Raw genomic sequence first — 23,175 nt, 5'->3', positions numbered from 1 at the left:
ATCAACAACAATAATGAAACAATCTTCAAAAAAACCAACATGCGTCACTACCTTGTATTGCTCAACATATAAATTAAAATGTATTTAAACACTCGCACTACTGCAACTGTTACTGTTACAAAACAAAAACATATTATTGCGCTGTGAGTCGTCAACTAGCGTCACTTTTGTCACTATTTGTGTATTTTTTTTTGTAAAAGTCGCACATGTATCTGAAAGACAAGCGCACACGCAAACCAATAAGACATCCAATAACATTAAATCAAACAGTTTCAAGACGAACTCAATATCATGAAAAAAAATTACAATTACAAATCAGGCTCAAATGTTGTGTATTGAATTAACACACATAATTAACAAGAAACGGAGGACCTTGAGGTTGTGTGAAACATGAGAAGCTTGGCTATAGTTTTTGTTGTTCCTTCCATAGCAAACTGTACATTTTATGTCCGATACAGAAGAAGACGACGGGACTGTTCTTCATCTATTTGAAAAGCGTGAACGGTTTTAAAAGTGCATTACGTCACTTTTCTGGCGGAGGGTCAGTTCTGGTTGCTTTGCCTCGAATTTCACCTTTAAAAGAAGAAAAGTGTGACGTCCTTTTGCTGGTTTTGCCTCTTTCTTCCCTACGTTTAACAATAAAGCACTAATGCAACACGCTTATTCCTACAAAGTGTCTAAAAAGTGTTGCAACGTTGAAATAAAAGCTACAATATGAAGTGCCCTCTTTGCACTAAAGTGTTCAAATTGAAGTATTCTCTGTGTTCTTTAGGAAACTGGCAATTTTAATATTGGGAGTGTCTGCAGAGCCGCGGTGCGCGGCCGAAAAAGCCATGTTATTTTTGTGCCGGCCGCGCGCCGCGGCTCCTGAAGCTGCGCCGCTTTTTGACCGCGTTTTAGCGCCGTGTTAGGGTTAGGGTTAGGGTTAAGGTTAAGGTTAGGGTTAGGGTTAGGGTTAGGGTTAGGGTTAAGGTTAAGGTTAAGGTTAAGGTTAGCCATGAGGCTATAACGGGGTATGAGGGAAATGCCGCGGTCCCTTAAACTGCGCGGCAATTTGACCGCCTTTAATATAATATCATCTTGTTCTGGAGAATTAAGATCAATATTAGCCGATACTAAATGGAAAGGAAAACGTGGTGATTATGAAACTCTAAAATGTAGTTTAAGACTATATAATTTGTACTTTGTCATACTAGTAGTTCAACATCAAACTGAAAAACTATTCAGTAAAGGTTAAACTTATTTCTTTAATGTCTTATTTGTGTCATTTATTTCGGCCATGACACATCAAATAAAATAAGTGTCTTGTTTCAATGCCAATTTTAGTATTGGTAAGTATCTAGTTGTGCGTTTATATAGCATTCCTTCGATTTTCGGGGATAAAACTCTTGATACGATCTCTAGTGTTTACTCCGAAACATGGAAAGAGTTTGTTAAGAAAAACACGATATAGTGGTTTAAACGACAAGTGCATGGTCCTCTGCAACTCAAGTTTGTTCCCGTACAAAGTCAAAATGGAGGAAAGCCATTCTCTTGGATTACAAAGTCATTCTTGAAACAGTTGTGCGTTGTGGAGCCTGACCACTAGGGGCAGTAGCATATCCAGTCCCATAGAGCTTTGAGCGTCCTTTTATCAGTGGTTATTCAACGTTTCTCAACACAAAATTCACTCTCCAGTCTTCCATCGAAAAAGGCAAAGTTCTTCTATTTCAAGTCGATGGACAACGGGATCCTACAGTTAGTGTTGACATTAGCGCAGGTCTGTGTGGTCGGCGCAGTTCACACTCTGACCACCGGGGTCGTGGCGGTGAGCGGAGCCGTGGAGCCGGAGTCAAAGTCCAGGTCGATCATGGTGTGGTTGGAGGTGCCCATGCTGCTCAGAGACGTGCCTGTGCCCATCTGCCTGTCCCGCAGACTCTGCAGGTAACTCTGGAGGACAAACATCACATTTAAACATCTATGCAGCTTCGGCAGACTCATTCTCTAATGCAGTGCGTCTCCACACGGGGTTAGTCCTAAACATGTCACATTTTAATTAGAGACGGCTTGATGAAACGGGCCGATGATTACACTCTTTTGCACACGGGCTCTGATAGGCTCATATTTCATGGTGCTTTGTTTGAACCCTTTGTAGTGAGACAGGCCTGTGTATGAAGACAAACACTGCAATCAAAATATTTAATTCTTTATTATTATGTAGAGCAGTGCCCTGTAGTAACTTGAGTATTTGGTGACAGTATTTGGCATGGGTGATATTCAGAACTGATTCAGAAGATCTTTGTACCATGTCTAAACTCGTTACTACACAAGAACACACCAGAGTTCTGCCTGCTCCACAGTTTGAGAACCTGCTCAACAGTAGCTCTCTCTCTCTTTACCAGTGTAGAGGAGCTGATGTTCTGTACTGACCGGAGCGAGGAGGTCTCCTGCGTAGCGTTTGACAGGAGTGGCTTTGCGGCGGTACGTGCCCTCCTGCCCCGCCGTCTGCTGCTGCTTCTTTGCATCATTCTCTCGAATCCTCATGAGCTGCACACGCTTCTGTCGCCGGCTCAGCACCACTGTGTAGACAAGTTTTATACATAAGAGGAACATCAGAATAAGATATTTTTTTAAAAGAGCACATAACTTAAACACCTAGATTCGGTACATAAGACTGCTGCTCACTGGCCTCTCCAAACGAGCTGTAAAACAGCTGCAGTACATCCAGAACGCTGCTGCTCGGGTCCTGACTAGAACCAGGAAGTATGATCACATTAGTCCTGTTCTCAGGTCTCTGCACTGGCTCCTGTGGCTCAGAGAAGAGACTTTAAAGCAGCTCTGCTTGTGTACAAGTCTCTCCATGGCCTAGCACCAAAGTACATCTTGGATATGTTAGTGCCATATGAACCAGCTCGGACTCTGAGGACCTCAGGGACCGGCCTCCTGCTGGTGCCAGAGTCAGGACAAAACATGGACCTGCCTCCTGCTGGTGCCAGAGCCAGGACTAAACATGGACCGGCCTCCTGCTGGTGTCAGAGTCAGGACTAAACATGGACCGGCCTCCTGCTGGTGCCAGAGTCAGGACTAAACATGGACCGGCCTCCTGCTGGTGCCAGAGTCAGGACTAAACATGGACCGGCCTCCTGCTGGTGCCCAGAGTCAGGACTAAACATGGACCGGCCTCCTGCTGGTGCCAGAGTCAGGACTAAACATGGACCGGCCTCCTGCTGGTGCCAGAGTCAGGAATAAACATGGACCGGCCTCCTGCTGGTGCCAGAGTCAGGACTAAACATGGACCGGCCTCCTGCTGGTGCCAGAGTCAGGACTAAACATGGACCGGCCTCCTGCTGGTGCCAGAGTCAGGACTAAACATGGACCTGCCTCCTGCTGGTGCCAGAGCCAGGACTAAACATGGACCGGCCTCCTGCTGGTGCCAGAGTCAGGACTAAACATGGACCGGCCTCCTGCTGGTGCCAGAGTCAGGACTAAACATGGACCGGCCTCCTGCTGGTGCCAGAGTTAGGACTAAACATGGACCGGCCTCCTGCTGGTGCCAGAGTCAGGACTAAACATGGACCGGCCTCCTGCTGGTGCCAGAGTCAGGACTAAACATGGACCGGCCTCCTGCTGGTGCCAGAGTCAGGACTAAACATGGGGAATCTGTGATTCAGTTTTCTGAAAGATGTGAGGCAGGTTCATCTCCGACAATGTTTAAATCTAAGCTCCAAACTGTTCTGTTTAGCTGTGCTCATGATTGAAGGATCTTATCTGCACTCTTCTCTTTTATAGTACATTTTGTAACCATCATTTCACCCTGGAGAGACAAAGAGACCACGAGAATGGACTGTTGAGCAAGCTTTATTCGAGAGTTATTTGGCGCTCAGACCCCGGCAGAAGACGTTGCAATCATGGGCACTCCATGATCTATTTGTATTAGATGTCTCCCCCCGGAGCCTGGAGACTGGTGGTGGTAGATGTTAAGAGAAGGTAGAGGATGAGGGGAATGCAGAGGAGGAGCTGGGGATGTGGTGGGTCGCAGTACGGTTTGAGCGGCCGAGCCATCTGCCTGAGGGCTTAAATGTGACCGCCTGGTGCTGATTGGGAGCAGGGGAGGAGTCACTTGAGAGCGTTGATTGGGGATGAGGAGCAGGTGCGAGGGTCATGGTACAGACGCCCCCTGACCTTTCACCCTCCTTCTTTGGCCAGGAAAAACTGCATAACCTCTTTGGGATAAGCGCAGAAACCTGGAAGAGTCCATGGTGAAGGAGGGATCTGACTCTCACAGACGGACAGGCGGGCGCCCGCTTGAGTGCGATGATGGCGCTGGGGAGAGGGGTCCTTCCATGGAGGCCTTGATGTAGATGGATGGAGTTAGGTCTTCCAGGCTGAATTTACGCAGGCTTCATTTGTGTTTTATTTGTTTTTATTTATGTATTGTGTTTTTGGTGCATCATTTCCTGTTCTTTAAAAAACTTTGACTGACTTTGATCAAATCTCTAACTTTGATCGTGTCATCTGTTTGTTTCCATGGACACAAAAAGCTGGCAGACTTTCCATCAGAAAAGTTACACAGGACTTCAAGTATTTAGATATTTTTGGCGTTTCTTGTGTGATGTGTTTTCCTGACCTTCAGTGTGGGAGAAGCTGTCGTCTGTGAGCTTCCACTGCACCAGGGCTCCGATGACGCTGAGGGCGGGCCACATGCCGAGGATCACCCAGCTGTACCAGCACAGCGTCAAGCGCGGCGACAGTCGCAGACACTCGTAAACGTACATCCCCAAAACCAGCATCTCCACAAAGTAATCTGCACAGATGGTCATGATGGCCGCTCCGAACACGGCCGTGGACAACATGGTGAACATCTTCTGCCACTGGAGCGTGAGGACCGCGAACAGCATGCCAGTGCCCAACAGCGTCCCCAGAGGGACCCAGACGGTGGTGGGTGTGTAGAACTGCTCTGTGACCAGCAGGGCGGCGAGGGCGAGCAGCAGGCCGAGCAGGAGCCCAGTCATGAAGAGCCCCACGCTGCGGACCATCATAGTGACCAGGCCACAGAGCAGGCCGATGCCCAGGCCGATGCCCGCGCTGGCCTCCACGCTCAGCTGAGTGTCCAGGATGTGCTCCTTATGACAGAGCAAGAAGATGATGACGGAGCCGAACATGAGGCCGGACAGGAACATGACGGCTTTGAAACAGCGGTAACCTGAGGAGAGAAGTCCACAAAAGGAGATGAAGTCACCACTTTATAACGACTACACTTGAATTAACCGCGAGACTCTGATTCTCCCTGTCCATTTGTGACCCACTAAACATCAGCACAATAAACAAGTTCATTGGATCTTTAGATACATTTATTCTCTTTGCATTTCACTTCCGCGTCTGTTTGACCAATGAGACGTCGGTAAACCGTGAGATCGTTCTCCTGCAGAGCTCCAGATGTTTTCACTCCTGCTGGAACTTAAACTAAACTCAGCGAAGTTTATGTTTCCTCTGTTTCCATGTGTTACGTCATCGAGCGACGTCATGAGGTCAAGGTCTGAGTCGAGCCTGCAGCATTAATCACAATTTGAAGGGTCGCAATTAACACATAGGTCTACCTTCTAACCCTGCAGTTTCGACCTCGACAGACGCTCTGAAAAGTATATTATTATGTCCTCTGCATTTGACTGATCCTTCAGTGCTGCATCTCGTCCAGAGCAGTGGATGATCTTTGACCACCAGGCCTTAGATCTTTGAGTACCTAGAGTAAGAGAATTAATTGATAATCGTGATTATTCAGGTCACAATATAATCAAAAAATAATAATCCTGAGTTTTAGAAGCAAAATTAAGTATTTTTTGTTCAATGTACGACCCAAAAATAGACCTCAATGTAAATAACTTTTTTTCTTGGCTGTTTTTGTCTTTTTGTTTTGTCTTTCATAGAGTTCCGTTTCATTGTCGTTAGGTGCTTTACGGTGCTTGGTGTGAAAGGCTTGAGAACCACTCACCTAAAACATGCACAAGGGGTTAACCCAATAATCTGGACATCCCTAGTTCAGCTCTGCAGTAGATTTGCTTCTGCTTCTCCTCACATGTTTTCTCTGCTCGATGCCAATGATTTGACCCTTCTCAAACACACCGGCATCTCATCCATGACCACGGGATTCGTCTTTCCACACAGTTGTTTCGGAAATGAGAATCAGTCTGGTTTAAATACCGGGTTGCAGCTGAAAGAGCAATTCTCCAGCAGGAGGAGAGGACCTACTGTATTTGCTTTTTGAACTTGCAGTGTACAACTTAACAAGCGCAAAACAAATTCTTATCGGGTGAAAAAATCCATATCTGTCGCTGAAGAGTGGGCTGTGTGCATGATCTGAAATGCACATCCTAAAGCAAAGGTCTGAACGTGTTTGTCCTCACCAAAGAAGCAGTAGATGATCCCAAACAGGCAGCACATGGAGCAGATGACGGCCGGAATGATGTCGTACTTCCTCTCGATCTCCAGGCTGCAGTCCACCGTCGGTGCCCCCAAACCCTCTGAGCCGGAGCCGCCCAGGTCAGCCATTCTGCCGGTGGGACGAGGCGCAGACGGGCCGAGAGAGGGGGGTGGGGCGAAGGGCGGGGCGAACGAGCGGGAGGAGGCGGGGGGACCACTGCCGTTATCTCAGGTCCATCTGGGCCACCAACAACTGCAAGAAGATAGAGAGAAGAAGAAGTCAGTCGCCTAAAGAACTGTAATAAGTGACAGATTAGACACATTTCACTTAAACGTACAAAAATTTACTCAACATTTGGCCAGTTTTATCCCAGTCTGACAGTTTCAGTGACGTTTATAATGTTACTTCCTGGTTGGACATAAAGGTAGAGGTAATAACAGGGACAGTTACTTAGCAACCATACTGTAAACAAGGGCCAAAAAAGGGTCTAATGAACAATGGTTATGATTAGACTAATGCGTATGAATGAGAACGTCTTTATTTTTTTAAATGACGGTTCAAAAACGTATAAAATAAAAGGCCGCGGCGCGGTCAAATGGCCGCGCAGTTTCAGTTTGCGGCATTTCCCTTATAGCCCGTTATAGCCTCATGGCTAACCCTAACCTTAACCCTAACCTTAACGGTCTAAAACGACGCTAAAACGCGGTCAAATAGCGGCGCAGTTTTCCGGCACAAAAATAACATGGCTTTTTCGGCCTCGCGCCGCGGCTCTGCAGACACTCTCAAAATAAAACTACAGGTATTACAATCACGACAGACATCTTCTGTGACCTGGAATCCATTTGTTGATTTTGTAAAAACACTCTCTTTTGACGTTAAAATTATTGATTTTTTTGTTTTTTTGTATATGACAAGTACAAAGACTTGGATTGTATTTTGTCTTATTTTTATCTTTTTTATTTTATTATTATGATGATTATGATGATTATTATAAATAATTTATTGAATTTTTCTTTATTTGTTTATTTTTGTCTCTCTTTTCTCTGAGCCTCGGGTGGGTGGGAGGGGTAATTTAAATTTAGTTTTGAGTTTTTTAAAAAGTCTACAATTTATATACTACACAAACAATTGTCATTGCAGACTTCTTATGCTAAAACCAATAAATCAAGTTTGAAAAAATAAATAAATGGCGGTTTAAACTGTCAAATAAAATTGTAAATTCTCCCTGCATTTTAGATGGTATTTTCTGCGCTGAAGACGTAAACGGGGGAATTCATCTTAGAATTCAACTTCCTATATTTATTTTGCACTTTTCTCCCCAAACTGTCCCTTGACTGATATGATAAATATAAACTAATAATACGTCACTTTTCTGGTGAAGGCTCCACGTGTCTCAATGAAGATGTTGATGCAGCGCTAAAAACAAATGTAACTGAATAGATGCAACATACTGGTAGATAAGTTCATTAATGTCCTAATTCTGACAGATCACGTAAAACTTACTCACATTAAAAGCATATTTGCTGAAAATGAATGAACGCAAATTATATTAAAATCTCGTCTTGTGACATTTGTGTCAGGTCTCATCTTATGTGTCCTTTACACTTTGAACTGCTCGTTTCTGAAGCCTTGGCATTAATATATCTGAGTGTTCCAAGTTTCAACACCAATAAAGTACACTGTAATACTGAAATTATACAAATGATCCTTCTATGGTGTTTATGATATAAGCCCCGATGCACATGTCAGAGCTGTATCTGTCACTAGTCAAATAAACCAATAAATAAATACATAAATAAATAAAAGTGTGGTCTTCTTCTTCTTCTTCTCTGGTATCCAAGTGTTACATTACCGCTAGACATTTTTCTTTAGACTTTTTTCTTTAGACTTGATTTAGACCGCTTCTACTTCAGACTTTATTACCAGAGAAGCACTTCCTGGATTATTTACCACCTGATGACATCACAAAGTCGAACCATCTGCCGAAAGAAGCATGAAGGAAACCACACACATGCAGGAATGAAACACAACACAGCTCCGGAGCGTCACGTTTTGGATGAACAAACACTGCCACGACATCGCTAATGAAGAAATAATTGATCAGAGTTGAGGACATTTAAAAAGTGAAGCGTGTTCCTTTTCCGACTCGACACTGAGGATTAACCCTGAAGTTTTGCTCCATATGTCCATCATATTAATCCCGACTGCAGCTGTCACAGAGGCTCGAGGAGACTGCGGGAGGGCAGCAGGAGTATTATGTCCCGACGCTGATCCAGATGGGCTTTGTCTGGTGTGAACGTCTTTATTCATTATTCATACGTTCAAAACACCACCTGGAGCGCAGAAACCAGGCGAACCAGAAATACTGCATCATGTTGTGTTTGACTAAGTGTTTAGATTGTTAGACTGCATTTAAAAAGGGGCTGTACCACATTGTTTTGCCACAGTGCAGATACATATTGTACCATAAGTAAGTTTTTCACACTTTTGAGATAGTAAAAATGAGGTACATCACCGTTAAATACAACGAAACCTCATATTTAGGAAGTATAAGCATAATTACCACACCTGAGTCATGATTAAATGTCCTATATTTTTTGGAAAAACTGATATGTTTACTGAAATACTGACATACTGACATTGAAATATGAAAAAACTATATTTTGACAGAGTTTGACTAATATATTAATATTTGCTTTAATCTAAATGAAATGATCACGTCAAAAGGGGAAAAGTTACAACAATACTTCTGAACACTCCATGGAAACAAGCAGGTACGAGTAAGTTCTGTGGAGATGCAAGCGCGCTCACAGTGGGACGCAAGTTTATCTAAATGTTTCAGCGCGACAAAAAAATGCCATTATTTAGGCTGTAAATAGATTATAAAAAGATCAAATATACTACGATAAACCAGATAAAAACATCAGCATTTTGAAGTTAAAGGTCAAATCAATTCGAGCCCCGCCTCCGTATTGGGCGGTGTCTCGTGGACCACACCTACAGAAACACAGGAGGCCTTCTTCTGGGCCGCTTTGGTGCTGGGCCGACGGGTGGGTCTGTTTGGGACGCTTTGGCAGGACTCCTTGGTGACCTCATCATCGCGGTCTCGGATCACGTTACGCTCGGCACACTCGCGCATTTTTGCAGTAAAAACATTTGTCTTTTCAAACTCAAAAAACTTGTATTAAAATCCTGGCACAAAAGTGAAATTACGAAGAAACGGCTCGATCACAATTGGCAGTAAATCTGTGAGTTTCAGAACGATGAGAAATTAGGCCAATCAACAGATTAAAATGTCTTTTAAATGGGGAAAAAGTGCTCAAAAGTGTGCGTAAAATGAATCCAAACACATTATTAATTAATAATATGAGCTGCAATACATTAAGAACAGGATGAGGGACTTTAGTGTTTAGTTTGTATCTATAATGAGTTCCTTTTTTGACCCTCTACAGCTCAAGTATCATCGTACTGAATAAATATCACCAATTCAGAGAAAATGTTACAATAAGTGGAAATGTGAAGTCAGGTCCAAAAGTCAAATCAGAAAGGGACCTGGGCTTCTGTGAATACTTTAAAGCCATACTATGTGACTTTCTGGAGGTGGCACTGGCACGATTCTATGGAAATAGAAAGTTAAAACCACACTGTGGAACATTCTCCAGGCAGATAGAGATGATTTATGAAACACTGAAAAACTATAGCATAACATTTTCATGGATTCCAGTTAAGCTATAACATCTCCATGGAGACAAGCACAAAAGTTACACAAAGCATCTTTAAATGGAAGAATTTGTGGACAGAAAATAACAAAAGAATAATGTTACAGCTCTAATGTCCAGTAAAAGGCTCGGCTCGACACACATCTGTGGGTTCAAATGTTCAAAGTGGGTTCAAAAGGTTCAAGCCATTCAAATTGTATAAATATCTTTAGTGATCATTTTGGGCTTGGAGCAGCTGAAGGAGCAGAGCTGAACCGTGAGTCATCTGTTCCACCTTTTCCATTGACTTCATCTAGAAACAATGAGCTGGAAGGTTCTGTTCGTCCAGAGGAGCTACAGTTTTTACCAGATGATCACATGACCACTTGATCACATGACAACGCAGGTCAAGCTCAAAGCCGTCATCTGTTCTTCTCTGACCTCAGATCAATAGTTCAGTCCTTCGACCATTGATTCTGCTAAAGTCTGTCAGGGTTCTCGGTCATCTGTGTTATACCCTTTCTTTTTAACTTAAAACTCTTTTTATTTTACATACAAACAGACCATTGGCTAATCCACCTGTCATCTAAGGCTGACCAATGGAACAAAAGAATTAAATTGACAAACAGGCCATGGTGTAAGTCAGATCTGCGGAGAGGCAAGGGCGACCACAGCAATGCAGCAAAAACTCATCAAGTTAAAAAAAGCAGTTTGACAGAGCTATGGCTGGGGAAAGTTACAGAATGCACCTTTAACTGAGCTCACAGTCTCTAAATGTTGCAATCGTTAATTAATTTCCCAGTTCGCCTCGCTCTCGGCGTGGGAAAACAGAGCGGGTAGATTGGGGACAAAGACAATGGGGCCCGAGCGTTGGCCTTTAGCGACACGGGGAGGGGACCAGAGATGGCATCGGGACAGCAGCGAGCTCCAGGGAGACGAGCGAAGAGTTTGGTTTGAGAAAGAGAAAGAGAAAGAGGGAGAGTTAAGAGAGCGGAGCACATAGCCTTCAGCGGAGAGACTGAGAGGAGCATAATTAACACCGCAGGACCACTGTAACTCCCGACTGCACCGCCGCCTCAGAAAGAGCTCGAAAAAACTATCCATGTCTTTGTTTAAGAGACACTGGACTTAAATGTCACAAAAAATTACACATTATTCAGCTTTTATGAACAAGGGACACCTGATATCTGGAGCGCTACATCCTTGTACCCCACCTTTACACAGAGATGGTCCGAGATGGGATGTTATGAGCCAATATCCGACATTTATTTGCCGTGTTTGCTGATACCGATGTGACAATTTTAAATATCCATAATAAGGCCCAATCTATGTTGAAGCAGTCGGGCGACGGCGGACACTTCAAATGCCCCGAAAGTACGCGTTTACCCATCACAGCAACTTACAAACATGTTTAATACGGCAAAAATGAGGGTTAAAATGAAGGTTATTTGAAGCACTTGCACATTCATGGGGACTTTCTGCATAAAGAATAAAGAGTTCAGGTCCCGGCTTTGAGCAAACTAAAATATAGACATAAAATTCACAAGAAAGCTTACGAAATTGATTTGAATTGCAACTGTTGACCAAAGACCAACACAATTCTTTATCAAAATCACATTTAAAGCTTTAACAGTTCTCAAAATCTGTGTACTGTATTTTCCAGACGACAAGTCGCACCGGAGTATAAGTTGCACCAGCCAAAAAATGCATAATAGAGAAGAAAAAAACATATATAAGTTGCACTGGAGTATGAAATACGGTTGCAAGTGTGAAAATAACAAATAATATCACATATAAGTCGCTCCGGAGTGTAAGTATAAGTATATAAGTATATAAATATAAGTCGCACCCCGGCCCAAAATATGAAAAAAGGTGCGACTTATAGTCTTGAAAATATGGTACTTTCACTTTTAGAGCAGCTCCTCAAAAATCAACATGATAAAAATCCTTAAAGTGCTCCTCCTCTTGACCCTCAAGACCCTGTCGTCTTGGCGCGGCTCCGCCCTGTGGCTCGTGGCAGTCCCAAACGCTGCGTCTCGCCCTGAACAAACAGTGAGCGCTCAGCTGCTGCGGACCGGGGCAGGGCTCCCCACATGCCTCAGCCCGCGCCTGGGCATGTGTGGTCCAGGCCCGGGCGCTCCTCCTTGGACGTGACGGCTCGGGGCAGCTGAACATGTGCAGCGCAAGGCGAGCTTGTGGTTTTGGCTCGGCGTGGACTTTTTCAGGAATGTAAAATGTACCAGTCTCACAGCTGAGCGTCTCAAGCATCTCACACATCTGGACAACAGCGGTACTCAAAGATTGTTTAAGCGTTTCGAAAGGGAAACAAAGACAACAATTAACCTCTCAATAGTTTGTGTTTATGAGATCGTGCGCTATAGTTTAAAGTTGAGCTGATTTGTAGATTTGTTGAACTGGTTTACGGTTCATGTCTCTGTAACACAAAGTTTAACGTCTTCTCTGCATGAATAAATAAATGTGAAATTATATGTGCACAAAGGCCTCACAAAGTGGTGCCATTATTCAACTCCAAAGGCGTGATTGTTGTCAGTTTAAAAGAACTTCAAGCCATAAGATTAATATGACAAGTTTGTGGAGCAAAAGTCCCACGATGATGAAGATTCTTATTAAATTTGATCCAGATGAAGATAAAGTGTGGAGCACCTTTATGGACAAAAGTGTGTCTTCATCAAATACACTGAATCTACACATTGTCCACATCACTGAAATGTAATTGGGGCTCAATTTGAGACATAAAACGTGTCTTTTCTCAGCTCATGGATTCTTTTGAAATATCTTTAGCCCTATCAATGATTAGTCGATTACTAAATTAGTTGACAATTATTTCCATTGACTTTGAATGGAAATAATTGAGGTTATAGTATCACAGAGAAATGTGAATAGACCATAAGATTAGTGAAATATCACTTTCTCCAAAACAACTGTTGAAACATTATACATGTCTTTTTTCTCCCACCTCTATATTTCAAATCATAATTTCAAAAGACGACTAGGCTTTAGACGTCGGGGGGAATGTTTTTGTCATTCATCCTTGTTTCCATGGCGACTGTAATGTTCCACAGAATGACATTAGACACATGTTTATTTTGACCATTTGGTCTCTATAAAAATCAACAAAGATCCAAATATACAGATTAGAAAAAAGAAAACACCTCCTCACAAAACAAGAAGGCGTCATAAACCCGGAGGCAGACCGGAGGGGACCAGAGGCAGACAAGAGGGCAGCTTTACAACATCAGACAGACAACAAGTGTGACCCAAAATATCTCTTTTTCAGTCTAAAAATGTCCATCTCCAAGCACAAGCAGTCATTTCAGAAAAAGCATTACAATCACATTTGCGACTATTTTTTTCAATTCTAATTTTAAATATGTTTCGATTATTTGAAAGAAAAGACAGAAATATGAACTTCTAAAGCCAACTTTAAAAAGCCAAAGGCCATTAGGGCTGTGGATTTGAAAAAGAAAACAGACATGACGATGCATTAGAATATTAAGTTCCTCTGGAAATCTCTCACCTGCATTTGAGTCCAGAACATAACTATGCAAGCTACAAAATCAAAATAGCAAATTCCACACAAGAAAGGATTTATGTTTGGAAAATATCATGATAATCTGACATAGATGGAATATCAACATGTTTTTGGGTCTCAGATACAATCATTCATATTCCTCGGCCTGTTTGGAGCGGGCACTTTTCTCTTTGAGCAGAGAAACACAAACTAGCGCTGTACTTCCTGTAACTCCAGCAGGAAGTAGCTGAGGAAGTGACCTCGTGTCTGTGGATAGTTGTATCTAAAAGCAGAGGGAAACACTGCAATCTTCACTCTTTCATTTTGCTTGTTAGTTCAAGTTATGTCCTGGTTTGGTTTTAGACAAGTCCTGGTTCTTGGTTTACAAAAATCTGGTCAAGAGAAGTCTCGATTTTGTTAATAACTCTGATTTGTCCTGAATGACTTTGAATCCTTGACGTGTGAAGTTACAGCCGTGGTTGGCCCTCAGAAATGCTCCATACCATCTTTGAATACCAGTTTAGAGGCCCTCGAGGAGTTCTGGTTTGCCTTGTTGTACGTGACAATGTGTTTGTGTGGCAGAACTCCGTGTGAAGAGTTGCATGAGAGTTGTAACTGCTTTTAAAAGGTCACGATGGAATAATCAGTTTGGCTTGTGTAATAACCGTCACATTGTGCCACTGGGCTTTTCTGTAATGTGATGTGAACTGTGACTGAACGCGTATGTAATAAATAAACCGACATATCCAACACAAAAGGTCAAGTTACTTAGTTATTTCATTATTTCGTTAAGTCGTTTAAATCGTATAGAGGGTGAATTCTGTTCCTTGTCTTTGGGGATTTAGTCTATGACGTGACTTCATGGTTGCTTGATTTGATAAAAGAAAATGTTTGGACCTTCTTTTTTCACACTGACGGTTCTCAATCAGACCTTGCTCTGTGTAACTCTGAGGCACAAGGTTTTGATGCGTTTCAAATTTGAACATTCTAAACTGGGACGGTCGCGTAATTAAAGATGCTGTTATAGCTCATTTTCTCACGCGCTAGATCTGAAAAACAGTAAACGGCGCTCACTTCCTAGTTTTCAAAGAATAAAACGCTCTGTAATCAAATGCGGACAGCACACTGCTTCCTCATTTTGACCCAAAGAGCTGCTTTTACGACATATCTTACTAAAAATGGGCACAGCTTGTTTAATAAATGGGGGAAAAGTTGCAGCTGGTGTACAATCAACTTTCATCTCTGCGTAAAGCAAGAACTTGAGACATGTTATTGTAGGTCTTCCATAGTCGCTTTTATTCTACGTTTTTCTGTGATATCGGTGTCACAACAATGCCACTTTGAGCGCCACGTTAAAGGTACTATTTTGACTTCCGCTCTTGGATCGATCCAGTCTGAGTACATTCATCCATCGTGCTTCTGCCTGATCGCGTTACCACTTCATTCGATTGTGGCCGAGCTCTTTAAATCAAATCACTTAAGGTCCACTCCAGGACTCCAGATCAACCTTTTACCTCCAATCGCACAGACGCACTTCCTCTTTTGCTCCATCAGTGTCAGCGTTTCAGACCAGACAGACCAGAACTGTCTGTCACAACATGCAAGAGGCTGCGGGCCATCCACTACTGCAACGACGACACCATTTATGTTCTCGTCTGAATGAATTAGTTCCATCCCGGTCGTGTTGTTGCCAAACTGTTAGGGTTCGAAATAATGCAAATTAGAACCCGATAGTCGGTTTAAGGACGATCAGTGGTAATGATAAATGATGATAATTGTCTGGATTATGAAACTGAATTGAGTCACTGCTCTTTCATTGATTGTGCTACAGTATAGATGTGGGAGATATATAACCAATATTGTTGTTACGGAGTTTTACATCAATGACATTCTCAAGTCTGGACCGCAATGGGTTTTACCTGGTTAAACAAAGGTTAATCAAATAATCAAATAAATACATTTTCTTCCATCTTATTGAAAGCATATACAAATCCAGACTTAAGGTCTATAAAGTCGCCAGGATGACTACAATGTCCGTGCGCTGAATAGGTCTTAATTTTCACTCATAAACGGTGAGAAATTAGTGGTGAGAAAGAGAGGAAAAGAGAAAAGAGCTGTATACATATTTAAGTAAACATTTAATATGAGGAAACTAAAGAGACGGACTGTGGCCCCGAGTCGGTGCTTTCTCCTAAACACTCCTCTTCTCCTCTTCGTTACTGCCACGTTACTGCCACAGACATGCTTACTAGACCCGACCATTAAAACGCAATTGAGGTCTTGAATCTCCACAAAAACATGCACACGCACATTTGAGCACATTCTTGATGCGTTGTTCAAACATAGTCTGGTTATAGAGCGAATGCAACAACGACAAAAGTGACGCTGATAAGATTTTATATATTTTTTCCTTCACTGTAAGACTTTGCTGCATTTCCTTCAAACTTTCTGCACATTCGAGTCACATCATCTGCATGTTTCTGAGCAGCAGCCGGAGGGCACCAGGCCAAAGTGACTTAACATTTGAAACCTCATAATCTGTTCTTTTCATGCCAGTCGTTAGAGGAAAACAAAAGAGCTCATTCAGCAGAACACAGCGACTTATGGAGAGGCACAAAGACAGGCCCTTGTGAGCGCCGTCACATGACCAGGGTCAACGTATAAGGCTATCCACAGTTATGTATTTGTCGTGTAGTAATAGAGTCCTAGTCCTACCAATAATCCAGGAAAGAGTGGAGGAATTTCAGATATACATAGGCAGGAATGCAGAAATAAAAACTCAAAAGTATACTTTAGGAATGGATTAAATTGAGAGAGGTTTGTTTGTTTGTTTGTTTGTTTTTTAATTTTTGAAATACACTTATTATTTGATGTTCCCTGCACATATGCTTCAATACATCTTACCACAAAACTCGTTGGTATCAGATCGATATCGCAACACGTGCCCCAGTATTACTTCATATTGGACAAAATAAAAAATAAAGTAGGAAACATTAAAACGGCCTGTTCATTTATTATCTTTATTATCTATATTTCCTATAAGAAATCCAATTACATTTTTTTTTGAGTGAACAAGGGGACATTGCGAAGGACACGGCAAAACGCAATTCGAGCAAGAACGCTCAAGATTACCACAAAGTCACGGGCCAAATTAAAACTTTGATATTCTTAAAGTGCATTTAAGCTTCTCATGTTTTTCTAATTACTACTTTGTTTGGTGAGATTGTACTTCTGGTGAATAGTCCGACGTCAGTTCGTGGATAAAAGTTGAAAACGGAAAGTTGAGCTTGAGTTCTACAACAGAATCCCTCTGTGATGTCATCAATGTGCGACGCTTCATTAAAAAATGCAGGGACAATTTATGCGCAACGGACGCATTTTTCTGACAGTTTAAAACAACAATTTGACAAAATAAAGGTGTCATCATGTGTTATTATTTGTCAAAATCAGAACTACTGTGTAATTTAAATGTATTTTGGCCTTTGTTTACGCTACGGTTCCTAGGTAACAGTTGTGGAATTACCTCTACGCATCTCATATGCTCATAAACTGGGGGAAAATTGGCAGCATTTTGAGTAAAATCTTAAATACTGTTCACTACGTTTTCTATGCACCTCAAAAAAATGGTATAGTCTTAAAATAACGTCAAACAGTCATATTATGTTCCGTTTCAAAAGTGGACATTCCTACAGTTTGAGCCGAGGCCAAAAGGATGGGCCTCTTCCTAACGGTCCATTAGGGTTTGTGGTGAGAGCGGCGTTCACTCGGAAACAGCCCAAAACTGTCAAACAGACTTCAGACTTTTGAGCATTATGTTCCGACGGATAAGTAATCATATCAGATCATAATAATCATCAACTAATTTAATAATCGAGTAATTGTTACCAGGTCTGTAGGCTCTAAAACATGCCAGGAGCGGAGCGAAGAGGTTTAATGACGCAGACAATGCAGTCATCATGTGAAGATAACACAGGAAATGTGTAACTTATGACTAAATAACACCAGGACGTCGTCATGCGGGTTTACTTTGGCTTCATTTCCATCCGATTATGTAAAAAGACTCTTGTTCTTGGGTCGTTTGCGTTCTGAACAACAAATCGATAAAACAAAAGAATAATCGTGTCAATCATCAAAATAATCGTCGCATTTAAAAATATCAAGGTTTTGCAATAACAGGCTGCGAAATAGACGGGGGCCCGGGGCCCGCAAGCAGTTGAATCTCCGGCGGGCCCGCGGTTTGAAATAGGAAGGGGCCCGCCGTGCCCCTCCTCGAAAAAAATCAAGGTTTAACTAGTAATTTGGCCATATTGGGGCATTTTCCTCGCTTAAGTTTGGTTTTGACAGACATGCCCACTTCGCACGTCTTCTCGCTTCTCATTGGCCGAGCGGTCTCCGTGATGTAATATCGATGAAAGCGGGTATCTGATTGGCCGCTGCGTTTGTGTTGCGTTCACCTGTCCTCGGAAATGCCCGGTCTAATTTTCGGGGCAATGTATATGAGTAGTTTATTTTGTAGGATGTGATTTTATATTCCACAAGATCTCCTTGTGTCAAATGCTGTGAACAGTATTTATTTTGTATCCAAGAAACATTATTATATTGAATTAAACAGTTTAGGCCCCTAACTTTGAAAATCTATTTCTCAGCCTGAATAATCGATATATTGCTCACGATATTCTACGATGCGTCACTATTTTTTAACAATACCCGATACATTTGCACAACATTTTTCTTTGTTAAACCACGACTTGCACAGACTCAAAATAAAACACGGCCATTTTAATCACCAAAGCCGTTAAAATGTCAAATGGTTTCGCTTAAACAACTTAACTTTCTTCAAACGAGCAACAAAATTGTAGTGCGGTCACAAAACATTGTATCAAAAATGACTCATGGCGATATATCGATACAGCAGCCCACGATACTGATACTGTGTCACCAAACTTGGAATCGCAATATATAGATATTTCAATATTTTGGCACACCCTTCATTCAGAACAGCATTGCGTTTTGATTTATTCATTTCATGTTTCTTGATATATTCTCAACCCGATCACGTTAAATATCAAATAGTAGTACTAACATGGCATGCTGTTGGTCCGAATAAAGATCTTTTAAAAGTCCCTTTGAACTGTAAGTAGGAGTCCGGGTCCAGCAGTTTGTTAATGTTCGCGGAGTGTTCGTCGATGAGTAATAGGTCGGCCCGGCTCAGAGATGACGCCACAAAGACCGCTCTCGCGCAGACGGACGCTCGGCCAAAGTCAAATCAAATGGACGTTTATTGAATTGCGACGGTTTGGCCGCGGCGGGAGATTCTGAGTCACGCTGGACACGGCACTGAGGCTGATTATGTGTCTACGAGGTTAGGCATTTAGATTTTAGATGGCACAAAGAAACGGGCATGATACGACGGGATACGACAGTGGCTCATTGAAATATATTCCGACAAGACTCTTTTCAACGTGATTAATTGGCCACTTTATCTTAAGAGCATTGATTAGCTGTTGAAGACGACATACATTACAGAAAGGGACATTTTCTGAGCACGCATGCCAGGACGAAACAGGATTACTTAAACATCTCTGAATGAATTGAAATTCAACTTTAAATGACTGATGAAGGAACAGTTTTCATAAGATTGAAAGCTCGAGTTGTCTAAAGTGTTGACAGGCAGATGCTAATCAATACTAAAAATAAAACTTAATGCTCATTTGAACAAGTAGCAATAAAATATTTTTTAACCTTTCCTGGTTCGTTTTAGAAAGATCATGAGCTCTGGAACTAAGAACTGTAAGACCACATGGTAACACGGAAAGTACAGTTATTATTGGCTCGAGCCATTCCATGGAATGAGTCTTTGTTCTTGTCTGGTTTCTTATTATTATTATTATTCATGGTCATTTTGCCACAACTCGGGCATTTTTGACCCCCTGAACATTGATGAATGTCACACATGGAGACATAGACGCGATCGGCTCGGCCCGAACTCCAACAAAATGGAGGTTGGGAGAACGCCCGTCACAACAGTGCTGAGTAGTTCAAAAAAGAAAAAACATGAAACTCTTAATCTTTGGCCTAGGCACATGAGACTTGGGACAGTGAGAGCTACCTTTGACCTCTGACCTTTGAGGAGTAAAACACACCTGGCAGCATCGCTCTATGATAAACAGGAAGTCAGCCATGTTGAATCAAAGTGGCTGACTCGTACTTGTCCTAAGTTTTTCGTCCGATCGAGCTCAAAACAACATTTTTTGCATCTACAGACATTGAAATTTAATAAATATTCCAAAAAAAATTGACATTCCTTACGGTCTCCGCGTAACACGCCCTCAAAAAGGCTTAATTCCCTGTTTTTTCAAGGAAAAGTCACACCTAATGGAAATGATCTACGGAGCTCATATTTCACTCACTAATGCGTTTTTTATGGTCTGATTGGAAATAATTAATACCCATGTAACAAATTTACTCCATAGCGCCCCCTACCAATTGAAAAACTCAACATCTGATTTGTTTGAAACCCATGGGTTATATTCTCCTCGAGACGCCATGAAAAAAGTGCATTACAGATATTGTATATTTTCACAACTGGCCAGCAGAGGCGCAATGAATGCCTTCACTTCACTTCCTCTTCCTCTTTTATTTTGATGGGACATTTCCTCTCGTGCCGCGGTCTTAGCATTAGCGTTAGAATTATTATTCTTTAGACTTTATTCTTTAGACTTTATTCTTTCTGCCACAACTCAGGGGGGTATTTTTGACCCCCTGAACATCAATGAAAAGTCGCAGGTCACCGAGGCTCTCTCTCTCTTTCTCCCTGCTCAGGTCTGCGTTCAGCACAATCTTGCAATTTCAGGACAAGTCAGGACAAACTACTATTTGAATCGCAAACTACGCAATCATCAACGGTGAATTACTGAGCTTCATTTGGTATGCTGCAAAACGCCGCAGAAAACATGGACGCGCGGGAAGGCGGTGTCGCGGGAAGAAGGCGGTCGCGCGGGAAGGCGGAGGCGCGGGAAGGCGGTGGCGCGGGAAGAAGGCGGTCGCGCGGGAAGGCGGAGGCGCGGGAAGGCGGTGGCGCGGGAAGAAGGCGGTCGCGCGGGAAGAAGGCGGTCGATTATGATTAAGGTTGATTTTACATAATTTGTTTAATGTCATTGTACATTTTAAATTGTCTGTAAAAAGAAGAAACAATCATCCGCCCAAAAATGATTTCTTTTATCGATACTGACCACTAGAAACTAGGAACACGCCACAAGAACACGCACTTACCCGATCTACAACACTTCTGAGTAGGAATAAGTTGTGTTACGATTATTGTGAGAGACAACATCACGAGTTTATTGAGATTATTGAGACTGTGACCAAACAGTGAAATCTTTAATTTTCTTTCATTGTGTTTGTTCATTGTCTGACATGTTATTATTACAGATACCAAAATAATGTTGAAGTCCCACTGCAGATAAGGAACACCTAACAACAACTGCACTAAAGCAGGTCTAACCAGGTCTAAAGCAGGTCTAAAGCAGGTCTAAAGCAGGTCTAAAACAGGTCTAAAGCAGGACTAAAGCAGGTCTAAAGCAGGACTAAAGCAGGTCTAAAACAGGTCTAAAGCAGGACTAAACCAGGTCTAAAGCAGGTCTAAAGCAGGTCTAAAGCAGTTCTAAAGCAGGACTAAAGCAGGTCTAAAGCAGGACTAAAGCAGGACTAAAGCAGGACTAAAGCAGGACTAAAGCAGGACTAAAGCAGGTCTAAAGCAGGACTAAAGCAGGTCTAAAGCAGGACTAAAGCAGGTCTAAAGCAGGACTAAAGCAGGACTAAAGCAGGTCTAAAGCAGGACCAAAGCAGGTCTAAAGCAGGTCTAAAGCAGGACTAAAGCAGGACTAAAGCAGGACTAAAGCAGGTCTAAAGCAGGACTAAAGCAGGACTAAAGCAGGACCAAAGCAGGTCTAAAACAGGTCTAAAGCAGGTCTGAAGCAGTTTTAAAGCAGGTCTAAAGCAGGTCTAAAGTAGGTCTAAAGCAGGTCTAAAGCAGGTCTAAAGCAGGACTAAAGCAGGACTAAAGCAGGTCTAAAGCAGGTCTAAAGCAGGACCAAAGCAGGTCTAAAACAGGTCTAAAGCAGGTCTAAAGCAGGACTAAAGCAGGTCTAAAGCAGGACTAAAGCAGGTCTAAAGCAGGACTAAAGCAGGTCTAAAGGCGGTGGCGCGGGAAGAAGGCGGTCGCGCGGGAAGAAGGCGGTCGATTATGATTAAGGTTGATTTTACATAATTTGTTTAATGTCATTGTACATTTTAAATTGTCTGTAAAAAGAAGAAACAATCATCCGCCCAAAAATGATTTCTTTTATCGATACTGACCACTGGAAACTAGGAACACGCCACAAGAACACGCACTTACCCGATCTAAAACACTTCTGAGTAGGAATAAGTTGTGTTACGATTATTGTGAGAGACAACATCACGAGTTTATTGAGATTATTGAGACTGTGACCAAACAGTGAAATCTTTAATTTTCTTTCATTGTGTTTGTTCATTGTCTGACATGTTATTATTACAGATACCAAAATAATGTTGAAGTCCCACTGCAGATAAGGAACACCTAACAACAACTGCACTAAAGCAGGTCTAACCAGGTCTAAAGCAGGTCTAAAGCAGGTCTAAAGCAGGTCTAAAACAGGTCTAAAGCAGGACTAAAGCAGGTCTAAAGCAGGACTAAAGCAGGTCTAAAACAGGTCTAAAGCAGGACTAAACCAGGTCTAAAGCAGGTCTAAAGCAGGTCTAAAGCAGTTCTAAAGCAGGACTAAAGCAGGTCTAAAGCAGGACTAAAGCAGGACTAAAGCAGGACTAAAGCAGGACTAAAGCAGGACTAAAGCAGGTCTAAAGCAGGACTAAAGCAGGTCTAAAGCAGGACTAAAGCAGGACTAAAGCAGGACCAAAGCAGGTCTAAAGCAGGTCTAAAGCAGGACTAAAGCAGGACTAAAGCAGGACTAAAGCAGGTCTAAAGCAGGACTAAAGCAGGACTAAAGCAGGACTAAAGCAGGACCAAAGCAGGTCTAAAACAGGTCTAAAGCAGGTCTGAAGCAGTTTTAAAGCAGGTCTAAAGCAGGTCTAAAGTAGGTCTAAAGCAGGTCTAAAGCAGGTCTAAAGCAGGACTAAAGCAGGACTAAAGCAGGTCTAAAGCAGGTCTAAAGCAGGACCAAAGCAGGTCTAAAACAGGTCTAAAGCAGGACTAAAGCAGGTCTAAAGCAGGACCAAAGCAGGACTAAAGCAGGTCTAAAGCAGGACCAAAGCAGGACTAAAGCAGGACTAAAGCAGGTCTAAAGCAGGACTAAAGCAGGTCTAAAGCAGGACTAAAGCAGGTCTAAAGCAGGACCAAAGCAGGACTAAAGCAGGTCTAAAGCAGGACCAAAGCAGGTCTAAAGCAGGTCTAAAGCAGGACTAAAGCAGGACTAAAGCAGGACTAAAGCAGGACTAAAGCAGGACTAAAGCAGGACTAAAGCAGGTCTAAAGCAGGACTAAAGCAGGACTAAAGCAGGTCTAAAGCAGGT

At 42.4% G+C, this 23,175-nt stretch overlaps 1 protein-coding gene across 1 annotated transcript in view; it reads right to left on the bottom strand.

Moving 5' to 3' along the window:
• Positions 1–1,407: 1,407 nt before the first annotated feature.
• The window catches only part of LOC140365959 (transmembrane protein 198-like), a 28,906-nt gene continuing 7,138 nt past the window's right edge, over positions 1,408–23,175 (bottom strand). Inside the window, exons 2-5 of the mRNA XM_072452582.1 lie at positions 6,381–6,649; positions 4,607–5,182; positions 2,410–2,558; positions 1,408–1,929 (exon numbers count right to left, since the gene is read on the bottom strand). Of these exons, the coding sequence (XP_072308683.1) occupies positions 1,780–1,929; positions 2,410–2,558; positions 4,607–5,182; positions 6,381–6,525 (1,020 nt within the window). The 5' untranslated portion in view covers positions 6,526–6,649 and the 3' untranslated portion in view covers positions 1,408–1,779. The remainder of the gene's footprint in view (positions 1,930–2,409; positions 2,559–4,606; positions 5,183–6,380; positions 6,650–23,175) is intronic.

The sequence above is a fragment of the Eucyclogobius newberryi genome, unplaced genomic scaffold, assembly GCF_026437365.1.
Source record: "Eucyclogobius newberryi isolate DKJ021-1_F unplaced genomic scaffold, fEucNew1.0.hap1 SCAF_19, whole genome shotgun sequence".
NCBI lineage: Eukaryota > Metazoa > Chordata > Actinopteri > Gobiiformes > Gobiidae > Eucyclogobius > Eucyclogobius newberryi.
The sequence above is the reverse complement of the archived record's forward strand: the minus strand, read 5'-3'. Positions and strand labels throughout refer to the sequence as shown.